Source organism: Balaenoptera physalus, assembly GCF_965194825.1.
Source record: "Balaenoptera physalus genome assembly, chromosome: 10".
NCBI classification, from domain to species: Eukaryota; Metazoa; Chordata; class Mammalia; order Artiodactyla; family Balaenopteridae; genus Balaenoptera; species Balaenoptera physalus.
The window spans coordinates 111476232-111488560 of NC_138889.1; the positions used below are offsets into that span (position 1 = coordinate 111476232).

Below are 12329 nucleotides of genomic sequence, written 5' to 3' on the forward strand. Positions count from 1 at the left end.
AAGGAAATACGACAGTCGTCTGCGGCAACAGGATAAAGCAGGATTTAAAACCCTGATGGAGGAGGAGGTGAACGCTCTGTGCTCTTAGAGTTCTGTTTTGATTCTCGGTGATGAGCGGGAGGACCAAGGCCACTTGGATCGAGCAGCCCTGACAGCCCGATTGGAGGCAAGTGATGAATCAAGGGGCACTTCGATCAGCTGCTGCGGGGGTCAGGGCGGCGGAGGCAGCAAGGCGGGGATGCAGCGGGGAGGAAGGCCGCGGCGGGGATTGGGGATGCTACGGGCCGCTGCTCTCGGGGGGAAATTCGAGGGAGAGAGGGATGGGTGGACAGAAATAAACTGTGGCTGAGGGGTCAGGACAGCAGCTGAGATGCTCTTTCCTACATGAAATAAACTCGAAGACGCAGTTATCTAATAAATGCAAGCATTGATTCAAGCAAAAAGGTATTTTCCAGAAGCCTCTGCCAGGTGGGCCAGGCTCCTGCACCTCCGTTAACTGGCTCAGACGGGTCGTGGGGACAGACACGTGGACGGACAGCTTCCCCGCAGCCACTCGGTGCCAAGCCCTGGGTGGAGGTGGGCGTGGGGGGGGCAGATGCTGTACACACCCAGGGGGATCCCGAAAGCTCGTCACTGCCCCCTTCTGTTCTCCTCTGTGCCGTCCTTGTGATGTGACGTTCAGGGAGGCTTGGAAAGGGGGCTGTGAAGGTCCTGGTGCCAGCTCTGTCCCCACTTCCCCGTTTGTTGTGCCCCCAAATAGAAATAACACAAGGGCTATATAGTCTCTATTGATTTTGGCTCGTGCCTCTTGCTTAAAAGGCCAAGTTTACCGACGGGTGCCAGAGCTCAACCCCACCGTAAGCTCCTTGTGCATCTGCGATGCCCCAGCGGGCAGAAGGAATGCCCGCCTGCCACACTCCAGAGCCCGCCCCACCTGTCATCCCTGCGTGGCCTGCGCACCCACCCACCTACCCAGGACTCTGCTCATCGACACGTGCGGTGGCCCCCAGGGAGCTTTCCTGGAAGGAGGACCGGCACGGCCAGATACTCTCCATCCAAGGTGCAACACTCCAGCCCCACCGAGATGCAGAAACAGCAGTCACTCAGGAGAAGCAGGTCCAGACCCCACCTGGGGAGGTGAAACGGAGCAGGGCCCTTTGGTCCTTCCCCCCGCCCCCCATGTCCTCTGCCTGCCTTTCGTCTGTGAAGAAAACGTTAGCCAAACAATAGGTTTAATCAGAGAAGTGAGAAAATGCAGAAACAAAGGAAAATAGTCAAACGAGACCAAATAATAATAGTTTAGTCATTAGGCAAAGTCAAGGACCTTTAGTTCCTCCTCAAGGGCTACAGATAATATTCTGAGCCATGTCCTTTGAGCTATTTTAGATACAGAAACCCCACCAGGTGAAAGAAGTTAACTGCACGATGACCAGACTGTAGCCATGACACAAGCTGCCACAATTCCGAGAACTGGTCCCAAGGAAATGGGAACAAACCCATCCTGGAACTGAAGATTAACTGTCCTTAAAACAATCAAGATGACACTGATCAGACCACTGCATGACCAATTTCAAGATGACCGTCAGAGCTGACTGTGCTGTTTCTTGCTCCGTCTATAAAAGCTCTTGCCCACTGACTGTCAGGGGTGGGGAGCTGGCCTGTGGACATCTGCCCTGTCCCACCCAGGTTGCCAGCCTCCGAAATAAAGCAAACTTTCCTTTCCACCAACCTTGCCCCTTTATTGGCTTTAGAGCAGCAAGCAGCTGGACCTCACTTTCGGTTACAGAGGGAACCTCTTCCACCTGGGGCAGAAGAGGGACCGCCATGTGAGCTTCTGGAGAAGCCGTGAGCGGGCGCTGGGCTGATGAACCCGCTCGGCAGCTCCGGGAATCCTCTGGGCAGGAGTCCAGGCCCGTCTCGAGCCCCCAGCTCCAGGACTCACCCTGGCAAGGGCCTTCAGGCGGGAACAGCGCCACTCTGTCCTGAGCGCTCATACCCGCGGGATGGGTAGTCTCAGGCTCCAGGGCCTTTGTGTGTGTTGGACAAAGTGAAGAGAAGAGAGGTGGTCCTCAGAAGGTTCTGGAAACAATTATGCTCCTGGGTGTAGAGGCCAAACCCCTGGGAGGATCTTCCTTTCAGGAAGAATTTTGGTAATTCTGGGCCTACAGAACAGGTGTTTCTCCATCAGCAACTTCCGACAGGTCCCCAAAGCCTGTGGCCTGAGGACAGAGTACCTTCTGGGCCACTCGCCATCAGTCAGCCTGTGACAACCTTCCCTGACGTCCCACACCCTGGCCTGGCCGCACTTGGAGCCTCCCAGCAGCCAGGCTGGCAGACAGCCTCTCTCCCTGTTGTGATGATAAGTGCCCCCTGGGGTGGACTGTCCAGACAGACAGACTTTGAGCAGGGACAGCCGTCGAGGTCACAGACATTTATGAGCCCAGCCTGCGAGGCTCACTTCACACCTGCAGGGGGGCCGGGCCCCGGCCTCGGAGACCTTCAGTACCGGCCCCGGGCACACGGGCAACCCACTTGGGGAGACGGGTGGGGAAGGGACCCTTCATCCCCCCTTCCTCTACCCTCCCATTTGCATCTTAGGTCTGGGGTCTGAAATCTGAGGGGAGTGCTTCTCCAGTCCCCCAAACCCCTCCAGCATCGATAAACAGTAACAGAATTCAGGGGCTCAAAGGGTTAAACCCTGCAGCGTGAGGACAGGTCCATGCCGGGGTGGCGGGGGTCACCCAGGTCCCCACCAGGGAGGGTCTTTGGATGAGCAGTGCAGCACCCAGGGGCCGAGAAGAGGTGAAGCCAGGTCCAACCCAGTGACCCCAAATAATGAAAGCCACCCCCAAAAGAACCCAAAGTGGAAAATGGGCACAACTAAGGCCAGAAACATCCTTCTCGGACACCCCAGAGAAACTGAATCCTCCAGGGGAAAACTCCCAACCTTCATTCCTGGAAGTGGTACTGGCAGGGACAAAACTCCAGACATTTTGCATCAGTATACTCAAACCTGGACAGACGTGAATACGGGGCCCTTCTCTCTTCCCTCCTCTGACGGGGCAAGGGTTGGGGAGACAAAAGGAGACGCCCCCCCAGAAGGGCTGCTTGCTAACTGGGGGTGCTCTGAGGGCTGGGGGTGTCCATGGAGCCTGGACCTCCTAAAAAGACTCAACACTCCCCACCCCTGGGCCTTTGTGTCTAAAAGAGCCAAGACACAAACCCCCAAGTCTGACTCACTCTCGTGACCACAACAAAGAAGAGCAAGTCACTGAAGAACCACAGGAACAGGTCGGGAGAAACAGTAAAGAAATAACAGAGATGTTACGGGGAAAGAAACGGCGAAAAGGGAGAAGGACAGCATGCAAAAATCAGACACCTGGTTCATCTGTTCTGGATGAAAATACACCCCGATTAGGAAGAAGAAAGATCTCAGTACTTCATGCTAAGGAGGAAAATAATAAGCCGTGAAACCAACTCTACAAACAAATAACTCAAAAGAATAATCTTCAAAAATAGCGAGCACAGGGCTACGAAAACAAATGGAAAGGCAAAATAACAAGACGGTGATAAATCAGAAGGCACAGAACAGAATGGATGCACCTGAAAATACCGTAAAGAAAGAACAAACAGGGAAAACGCCAGGTGATCAAAGCAATTAGAGAAAAGATGACAGAACCAGAGAAGGAAAAGCCCAGGTGGATGTCACCTGCGGGCGATGGCCCAGGACTCCCTGGATCAAGGTGACTTCAAAGAGCATCCCGACCGCCAGTGACGAGACCAGTGGGCCGTTCACACTGATGAAGCGCTGCCCCCAGGACCTCTTCCTGAAAAACCCTGGACAGTCAACTCCACCCACTTAAGAGGTGGAATGAAATAAAGAGCTGTGACGAGAAGGCCCCTGTCCCCCCAGCAATGAGCAGTGACCCTGGAAGAGGGCCTGAGAGATGCCGGAGCTCTGAGGGTTGCAGCAGGATGCGTGTTATGCGGGGTGGATGGTGACCACGCCCAGAGAGCTCTACACCAACGAGAATCGGGGGGCGGGGAGGAGAGGCCACGCGTGTACACGTGCGCGTGGTTGTGTGTGCATGTGTGTGCACGTGCACACAGCTGCTTGTTCTCCACACACCGTCACCTTTTCCTTCCCAGGTTCAGAGCTAAACTACACTCCTCAGCCTCCTCTGTGGTCAGGAGCGTGCAGTCAGGCGCTTGGGGTCAGATGCACAGACCAGGAGCAGCCTGCGGAGGACGTGAGGGAAGGTGGCAGGAGAGATGTGGTCCATGAGTTATCTCTTTTCCCTGCCTCCTCCTCTGAGCAGATACAGGAGACCCGGGGGGAGGACTCCAGAGGCCAGGGCACGTCCCCACTACCCGGCTGGAGGAGCCTGAATCCCTGAATGGCTGCCCGGATCGAAACTGCCACCGCCACCTCTTCATTCCCGCCGATCCCCAGTGGACCGAGACATAAAGCATCTGTGGGCCAAGTGCCTGAGATGTGGAGGTCTGTTTATCACAGCAATCAGCTTAATCCACCCCAAACAATACGAGGAGAGAACACTAAGTTCCTTATGGCAATAAAAAAGGAGGCAAAAAGCTGTAATCAAAAATGTGTCATTTTGTAATCAAAAATGACAACAAATAAAGATTTCAGCCTTCCAGTGTTTTGTAATTGTTTCTTTTAGGTTTACAGATTCATTTGGAAACAGTCTCCCTTACGGCAAAAAAAAAAAAAAAAAAAACTAAAAAGTTCAGCATTTCCTTCACTGACTTTTTCTCCTTTTATATTCAAATGAAATCATCATAATGATGCTGATTTACTAACAGCGTGTGTACTTTGAGCCTTACCCACGTATTTCTATCTGTACACGGCCACCTGTTACCTGTAACCCTTTGGAGAGACACATCTGAAATGTTCATTAAATGTTACTGACAACCACTTCTGGCACTGGCATCTGTGCTTTTCCATATGACGAAGTTTTTATAATAATCTTGTAACTTTTATAAGAGGTGTTAAGTGACATGGAAGAAAGAAGAGCTGGGACTTCCCTGGTGGTCCAGTGGTTGGGACCTTCCAATGCAGGGGGATGCGGGTTCGATCCCTGGTCAGGGAGCTAGGATCCCACATGCCTCTGGGTCAAAAAACCAAAACATAGAACACAAGCAATACTGTAACAAATTCAATAAAGACTTTAAAAAAAATGGTCCACATCAAAAAAAAATAAAAATAAAAATCTTAAAAAAAAAAAAGGAAGAGCTGAACGCCAGGGCTGCTACACTGCTGGGTTCATTCTGTGGTTCAGGTCGCCCTGAGCTCTCCCTAGAAGGTGGGGCCGTCTGACCTCGCTCTTAGATGACCGGTGTCAGCAGCACCGCACCCTCGGCCCACGTGGGGCCCCTCCCCAGAGAGCAGGGCTGGGGGAGACCACGAGCAGACGTCTCCTGGGAGAGCAGAGACCCAGCCCCCGAGGCACCAAACCTACTCATTAGACCCCCGGAGCACCAGGAGATGAGGTCCCAGGTCGGAGGCCAAGTGATGCACCTGCACCAAATGGCCAGGTGGTGGCGCAGTGCCCCAGTCCCTCTGATCCCAAGCGCGGCCCCTTCCCCATCAGGGCCTTCAAGTACAAAGGCTGGACGTGGCACACCCGACCCCCCCATCCAGAGCGCCCCAGAGGCTGTCTACATCCGAGAGACAAGAATTCCCAGCCAGAGGCGTCCACTCAGCCTGGCTGTGGGTCTGAGATCTGCCGGCCTCCAGAAAGCCCCTCCTGGGTTCCCCGACCCATCCCAGCCTCCCCGTTGGCCCAGACGCCGCACCCACTAGCCAGACCCTGGACAGTGTCCTCGGGGGGTTCAAGTCCAGCCCAGCCCAATGGGTCCCCCACCACACTGTACCCCACTGCCAGGTGCCCCCCTCCAGGCTTCTGCGTGTGTCACCTGCCATGCCCGCGCCAGAGGGAAACCCTCCTCCATCTTCCGAGGCCCCGCTGGAATGGAACCACGGCCGGAAAGACCCCTCTCCTGCACCCCCAGGTACCTCACGCACGTTCACCCCAGAACGACGGTCTTCCTCGTGGGCGATGCAGCAAATAGCATCGGGCCTGAGCCTCCAGGGACAGCTAGGAGGTGGCCATCAGGCAGTGCGGGGAAGGGCACACCGGACACAGCTGGCACACCCCAGGAAGTGGGGGGCACAGAGCGGCAGGGGAAGAGGCAGGGCCCTCCTGGGTGCTGGCAGCCCGCCTGCTAAGGCGCCCACTGTGCGTGTTGCCGCTGCAAGGCTGGTCCCTGTGTCCCCGAGGCTCGGCCTCCGTCCCCGCATGCAGCAGGTGCCCCTGGCAGTGCACAAAGAGGACGGAGGGGGAGGTGGTCGGGACCACCAGGAGGGGGCGGGCGGGGCGGGGAGCTCGGTGGGGAGGGGGCAGGAGCCCAACGCGTGGGCCACAGGGACCGGCCGGGCAGAGGGGACCAGGGGCATCTGGAGTTCCGGTCACGCCTGCCACTGACCCGGGCACAGGCTCACCGTCTGCTGTAGGTCCTCGATAACGATGCGCAGCACCAGCGTGTTGCCCTGGCTCTCCTCCGCCCTGGCGCCGCCCGGCTTCTCCGCTGTGGCCCGGATGGTGTCGTAGATGGTCTCTTCCTTGGAGCTGTCTGAGTCCGATTCCTCCGAAGAGTCGGAGAAGCTCCGGGCCATCTCGTCCTCGCTGGACGTCGGGCTGCGTGGCATGGCTGCTTGTGTCTACACGGAGGGGGAGAAGGAAAACAAACTCTGGGGGAAACTGAAGAAAGAACCCGGGGGCGTCTGAGTGAGGCAGGCTCCCACGTCTGTGGGCGTGATCACAGGCAGAGTGACCCGTGTCCAGCGCTCGAGCCAGGAGGCCGCCAGGACCCAGTGGGGACCCCGTGAGCTCTGTCTGCCCCGGTGCTTGGAAACCCAGCATTTAAAAGGAGCCCTAACTCGCCGTGGCCATGACCACAGCTTACGGGGATTAACCAAAGGGGCAATGGGGCAGTTTGAAACGTTCCGAGGTAAGAGAAAAGGCTCCCTTTGTTTTTCTCGGAGGACAGAGCAGCAGGAAAGGAGGAAATGCAGGCTTCAGGTCAGAAGGGCACTGAGCTCCTGCTATAATAACCCTCTCTGCTTCAAACACAGCAACGATAGGTATCGTGTAAAAATAGGCCCAGCGCGCAGGGCCCGGCTCAGAAATGAGATAATCTCCAGGCCCAGGAGTGCAGCAGAACCCAAAGTGGTGGGCAGGCTGACGGGGGAGGCTCGGGGTCCCCAAGAGCCCGTGGAGGCTGGGAGGGCAGCTTCCTTACCATCAAGCGCAATGAAAGTTCAAAGTTCCCCATCAAGGACCCAGGTCAGGAGGCCAACTGCCACCTTGGACCACGGCTGTTAGCAGGACAGAACTGGGGAGCAGGCAGCCCACGGGGACACCCGCAGCTCTATGGGCAGGGGTCCAGAAAGGTTCGGATAAAAGCTGGCGCGACCCGGGGGCACTGGTGGGGAACGAACGTGCCAAAGCAGCAGTTGCACTTCTGCGTGACTCCGTAAAGGAGGTCAAAGGTCAAGGTCACGTGCACAGGAAAGATGTCCAAGACTGTTCCCTGCAAAACCAGGCTGTCCTGGGCGACCTGGCTCACAGGCCACCCTAATCGTTTGGGGTCTGCCTGACCAAGGCGTGGTCTCTTCTTCCCATGGACTACACAGCTGTGAGCAGGCCTGAACCCCAGCTACACACGCAGGACCCCAAATGTAATCCTGAGACAGGAAATTGGTCTGTAGGACCATTCAGGCATGGTGTCCTTGTTCACAAAGGTCGGAAAGATGCAGACTGGTCTACTGACTGTGAGTGTGATGTGAGTGACGGGGCAGAGGCACCGATGGGAAACACAAAGTCCTAAAGTCGGGAGGGGCGGAAAGGGGTTCACAGGGCCTGTGATACCACTTGTAACGTTCGGTTCCAGCCAACAGGACAGAATGCCAAACTTCGCCAAACCTGGGGACACAGACGTTTGCTACATTATTCTCTGTGCTTTCCTTTCACTGTGTTGGAAATATTTCACAGCAGAAGGAGGGGATGGGGGAGGGAGGAAGGAGGGAGAAAAGCAGGAGGGAGGGGGGAGGGTGGGGGGAGAAGGGAGGAACATGGTCACCTGCCCGTCTGCCTCAGGTGCTGGGGTGCACGGCCCCTGCACTGTTTCATTTTGGGGGGAGCCTCAGAGAAGTCCCAGGCAGGACAAAGCTCGGCCAGTGCCAACTCAGCGTCCAGTTTGGGAAGGCTGATGCCCACCATTTATTTCCAGAGTTCGTTGAAGGACAGCGAACGCCCCGGGAAGTGTTTCTCTGTTCGTCCACCAGGTCCCTGGACATTTGCAGCAACTGACCAGACACACAAAGCCCAGCAAAGTGCAGGAGCCACTTTAGAAACGCACCCTCACCCAGGGAAAGGCAAGACCATGACTAGGTCAGGGGCTCCCTTACAGCCAAGAGGATCTGGACCATCCTTGGGCAAGGGGCCAGGATAGTGTGGCCCACAGATACTGTTCTGTTTGGCCTGCAGAGGGTTTAGAATGTGTCCTAACCCGGAGGTTTCACATGAAAACACAGATTTCTGGCTCACTGTGACCATCGGGAGACTCTGGCGTTGCTAGGGGTGGCCACACAGCACTTGGGGCAGGAGCAAGCTGCGGCGACCTCCCTGGGCAGCCTGCCCTCCTCCCCGGGTCCTCCCGGATCCAAGAGGCTCCATACTGTCAGATCTCGCTCCTGCCCGGCTCTCTCCCTGGCGCACGCGCCCTGAGTCTGAGCACCTGACAACTGACCCACCCCAGCCCCAGGCTGGCCTCCTCCTCTGTCTTCCGCCTTCAGACCACCCGTGAGGGGTCCCCGGCTAAACATCTCAAACAGCAGACCATCCAAATCACCCAGGAAGATCTGACTTCTTAAATTAAAATTTCCAAAGTTCACCCCAGTGTCATTATTCTGCATTAAAATTTCAGGGCACTTGGGGATTCCTGTGTTCACTGCCAAATGCCTTTGTCATTTCAGCTTAATGTTATCCCAGCCATACAAGTGCAAAATGTGGTGAGGGCGGAGAGGGCTGTGGCCAAGGGCGGGGTCTGGTTCCACCTTAGGAAGGTCCCAGACAGCCTGGCGGCAACTTCTACTAACACGTTCACTCCCGCATTCGCTCGTTCACTGTTTACACAGGAAAAAAATAAGTGCCTGGCATAATGACGCGCTACATATACACTATACAATATATAATACAGTTACAGTTATAATATAGAAATAATTGTATAGTATTATATTACATATAATTATATGTATGTAATTATCATAATATATTATAATGTAATATAAATGTAAATTGTGTATTATACAGTTGGGTATACATAATTATTTCCAACTAGGCTTCAGTGAAGCGTATCCTCTAGAACAGGGGTTCTTCATCCTGGATGCACAGGGAAGTTACCTGGGATCTTTAAAATAAAAAAAAAAAAAAACAGTGGTGCCAGAAGGTCTGATTCAATTGGTCTGGGTGAGGCCCCAATATCGACATTATCTTTAGATGCTCCCCAGGTGAATGCAATGAGAGTCAGAGCTGCGGGTCGCCTGGAGCCGAGTTCGTGCTTGTAACTGTGAAGCACTAGGCATCAGCACAGAGAGACACAGAGGGATGAGCCCAGCCTTCTCCTGGGGGGCGAGGGGCCATGTCAGTGGTGGATGGGACGGGCGCGGGTGTCAGGTCTGGTCACTCCGGGGTTCGGTGGCTTCTTTCTGTCCTGATGGGTGGAAGTCAGTGCAGAGTAGCTTCTGCCCCAGTAAGAACTGCTTCTTCCCATCCTGACCCCGTGTCTGTGCTGCTTCAGAACCCAGCAGGGACCAGCAGAAAACAGGCAGAGAGATAATGGGACGGGACATCACATCATAGGTGGGGATCCGGTCAGGTGGGGACCACGGTCAGGTCCGTGGGAAGCCAGGCACGGGCAGAGGCAGAAGTGTCTGCTGGTGGGGTAGGGGTTAGGGTTGGAGGTGGGGTTAGGGTTGGAGGTGGGGTTAGGGTGAGGGTCTCTGGGGCAGCATTCCCATGCAGGATGAGCTGAGACCCCAGAAAGCTCATCATCTTCAGGCAGTGTGGGCCTCAGTGCCAGCTTTCGAGAATCGGGCGCGTGGAGAGCCCGGCCAGAGCAGGCACGGCACCCGCCCATCCCTGCCAGGCCCTGGTGTGCCCCCCCTTAAGTGCATTCCAGATCCGGCTTCCAGAAACAGCTACCATGGCTTGAAATTTTTTAAAATTAATTGTGCCCCGATCATTCACTTCCACCATGTCCATTTTCTCTAAAGCCCTCGGACGTGCTTTCCGTCTCATCCTCTTGCTAATGCAGCATTTCCATCCAACCTCACTGTCCCTCCATCATCTGGGGCACAGGGGACACTCGCTGAACCCTGGGCAGGAGTCGGGGGCAGCAGGCCTCGGGGAGGTGCCGAGTTCCGGCAGCGGCTCAGAGCGCAGCCGCGTGCTGAGTCTGCAGGCGTCAGCCGCCTTTACACTCCAGCCACTGCCGCTGGGCAGGACTGTGAACGGCCCACATTTCCAGATCCGCAGGTGGTTCTGAGACAGGTCAGATGAGAGGCAAAAGCCTGGAATGTCCAAATGTCGGAAATCCGTTGTTTTTCCAGGGTGACGTTGCAGCTGCAGACCCCATGCTGGTGACCCATCGTGGACACGCAGGCCTAAACGGTAAAGTGTGCCTGACCGCAGGGTCTTCTTTCCAGAAAAGCGAAAGCGGTGATGGTGGTGGTTTGAGGATGTTTGTGCCGGGCTACACTCAAATCGGCTCTGGGAACAGAACTGACAGCACCAAGGGGAAGGGATCCCGCGTCCCCAGCTTCCCCCCCAACCCCAGCCACAGACATCGTTTGGCCACGAGGACCCCACCGTGGCCCTCACATCGGCTTAGGGGTGACTGTCACACAGGGACGTGTCTGCCACCAACACCCACTGGACGGGTCTGAAAGGGAAAAGGCAGCACCGGCACCTGCTTCCTTCCGGGATGTCCTAGGAGTTCAGGCCAAAAGCCCCAGCAGGAAGGTCTTGACCTTAATAACGGGCTTGGGTAACGTGGTCACCTGATCCATGGGAAAAGCAAACACCTGGGAAAACACTTAATTATTAACTGTGGGTGGGATCGCAGGTGACACAGAGGGCGCCGGGGGACATTTACATTTTGGATAAACAACGATACGCTTTATCCTAAGTACTTCCTAAATAGCGCATGGGGCGTACTCACACTAAACCGTCATCCACCTGAAATTCACACAGAACTGGGCACCCTGCATCTCATCTGGCAATGCCGTGGGAGACGGAGGGGCTTCGCTAACCCCGTCATCATGCGGGGCGGGGGAGGTTCCGAGGAGAGGAACCGAAAGACCAAAGCTCAGTCTGGATATCAGCTCCCCCAGGAAAAGTCAGCGCCGGGACACGGGAGGGAAGGTTACTCACCACCCACGGGCAGGTGTTTCTAGTATAACTGACCTCTCAGGGAAAATACCAAGCTCTACAGACACAAGTCGATAAAGTTCAATGTCTCTTAGAATGTGTTTGTTTCATTGGCCCTGCTGGGTACCTATTAATAAGGGAAAAAGAAAATAACGGTGGTAAAAGCAATTTTAACAAAGACTCCATGTTCTGCTGCCGAAGTGTTCCAGGAAAGCATGCAATCGTTCCAAAAAAACATAAAATCTTAAACTGTCTCATGAGTCCCCTAACACCGGTGAGGAACAGGCAGCTAGGTTTTCCTCTTGACTCCTTCCAGACACAGAGAAAATATGAAACCTGACCTGGGACAGAAGACAAGTTTGTTTTTGGTAGTAAAAACAAACCAAAAACCCCATGGCCGAGGCTGACCTTATCAAGGTCAAAGTTGCAAGAATCATCTATATGAAGATCACCTTTAAAATGGAGAGGGTCCGTCGGCTCTGGTTTATTTCGTGTGTGTGTGTGTATGATTTTCTTGCAAAAAAGAGGTTTTTATTCAACTGGAATCTCAAAGACACCCGACACATTTAACACACTGGAAGCAAGATTTTGTGACTATTCATTTATTTTGCACATTCGAATGTATAAAACTGTCTTATCCTCAAAGCAGTGAGACCACCCCTTCCCTGAGGGGCTGCATTGGCACTTTGTACAGACACGGGAACTCGGGTCAAGGTCACAGCCAAAGATTGGCAGCAGCTGCCACCAGAACTGGTATGTCTGGAACTGGATCAGGGAGGAGCCCGGGTTCTATCGCACTGTTTCGACAGTTGCTAA

The 12329-nt window shown here is 54.8% G+C and overlaps 1 protein-coding gene across 1 annotated transcript in view; it reads right to left on the reverse strand.

The window, feature by feature from the left end:
- The window catches only part of SHANK2 (SH3 and multiple ankyrin repeat domains 2), a 559042-nt gene that overhangs the window by 459833 nt on the left and 86880 nt on the right, over positions 1–12329 (reverse strand). The window contains exon 3 of the mRNA XM_082476803.1: positions 6524–6742. Coding sequence (XP_082332929.1) covers positions 6524–6730 — 207 coding nt within the window. The 5' untranslated portion in view covers positions 6731–6742. The remainder of the gene's footprint in view (positions 1–6523; positions 6743–12329) is intronic.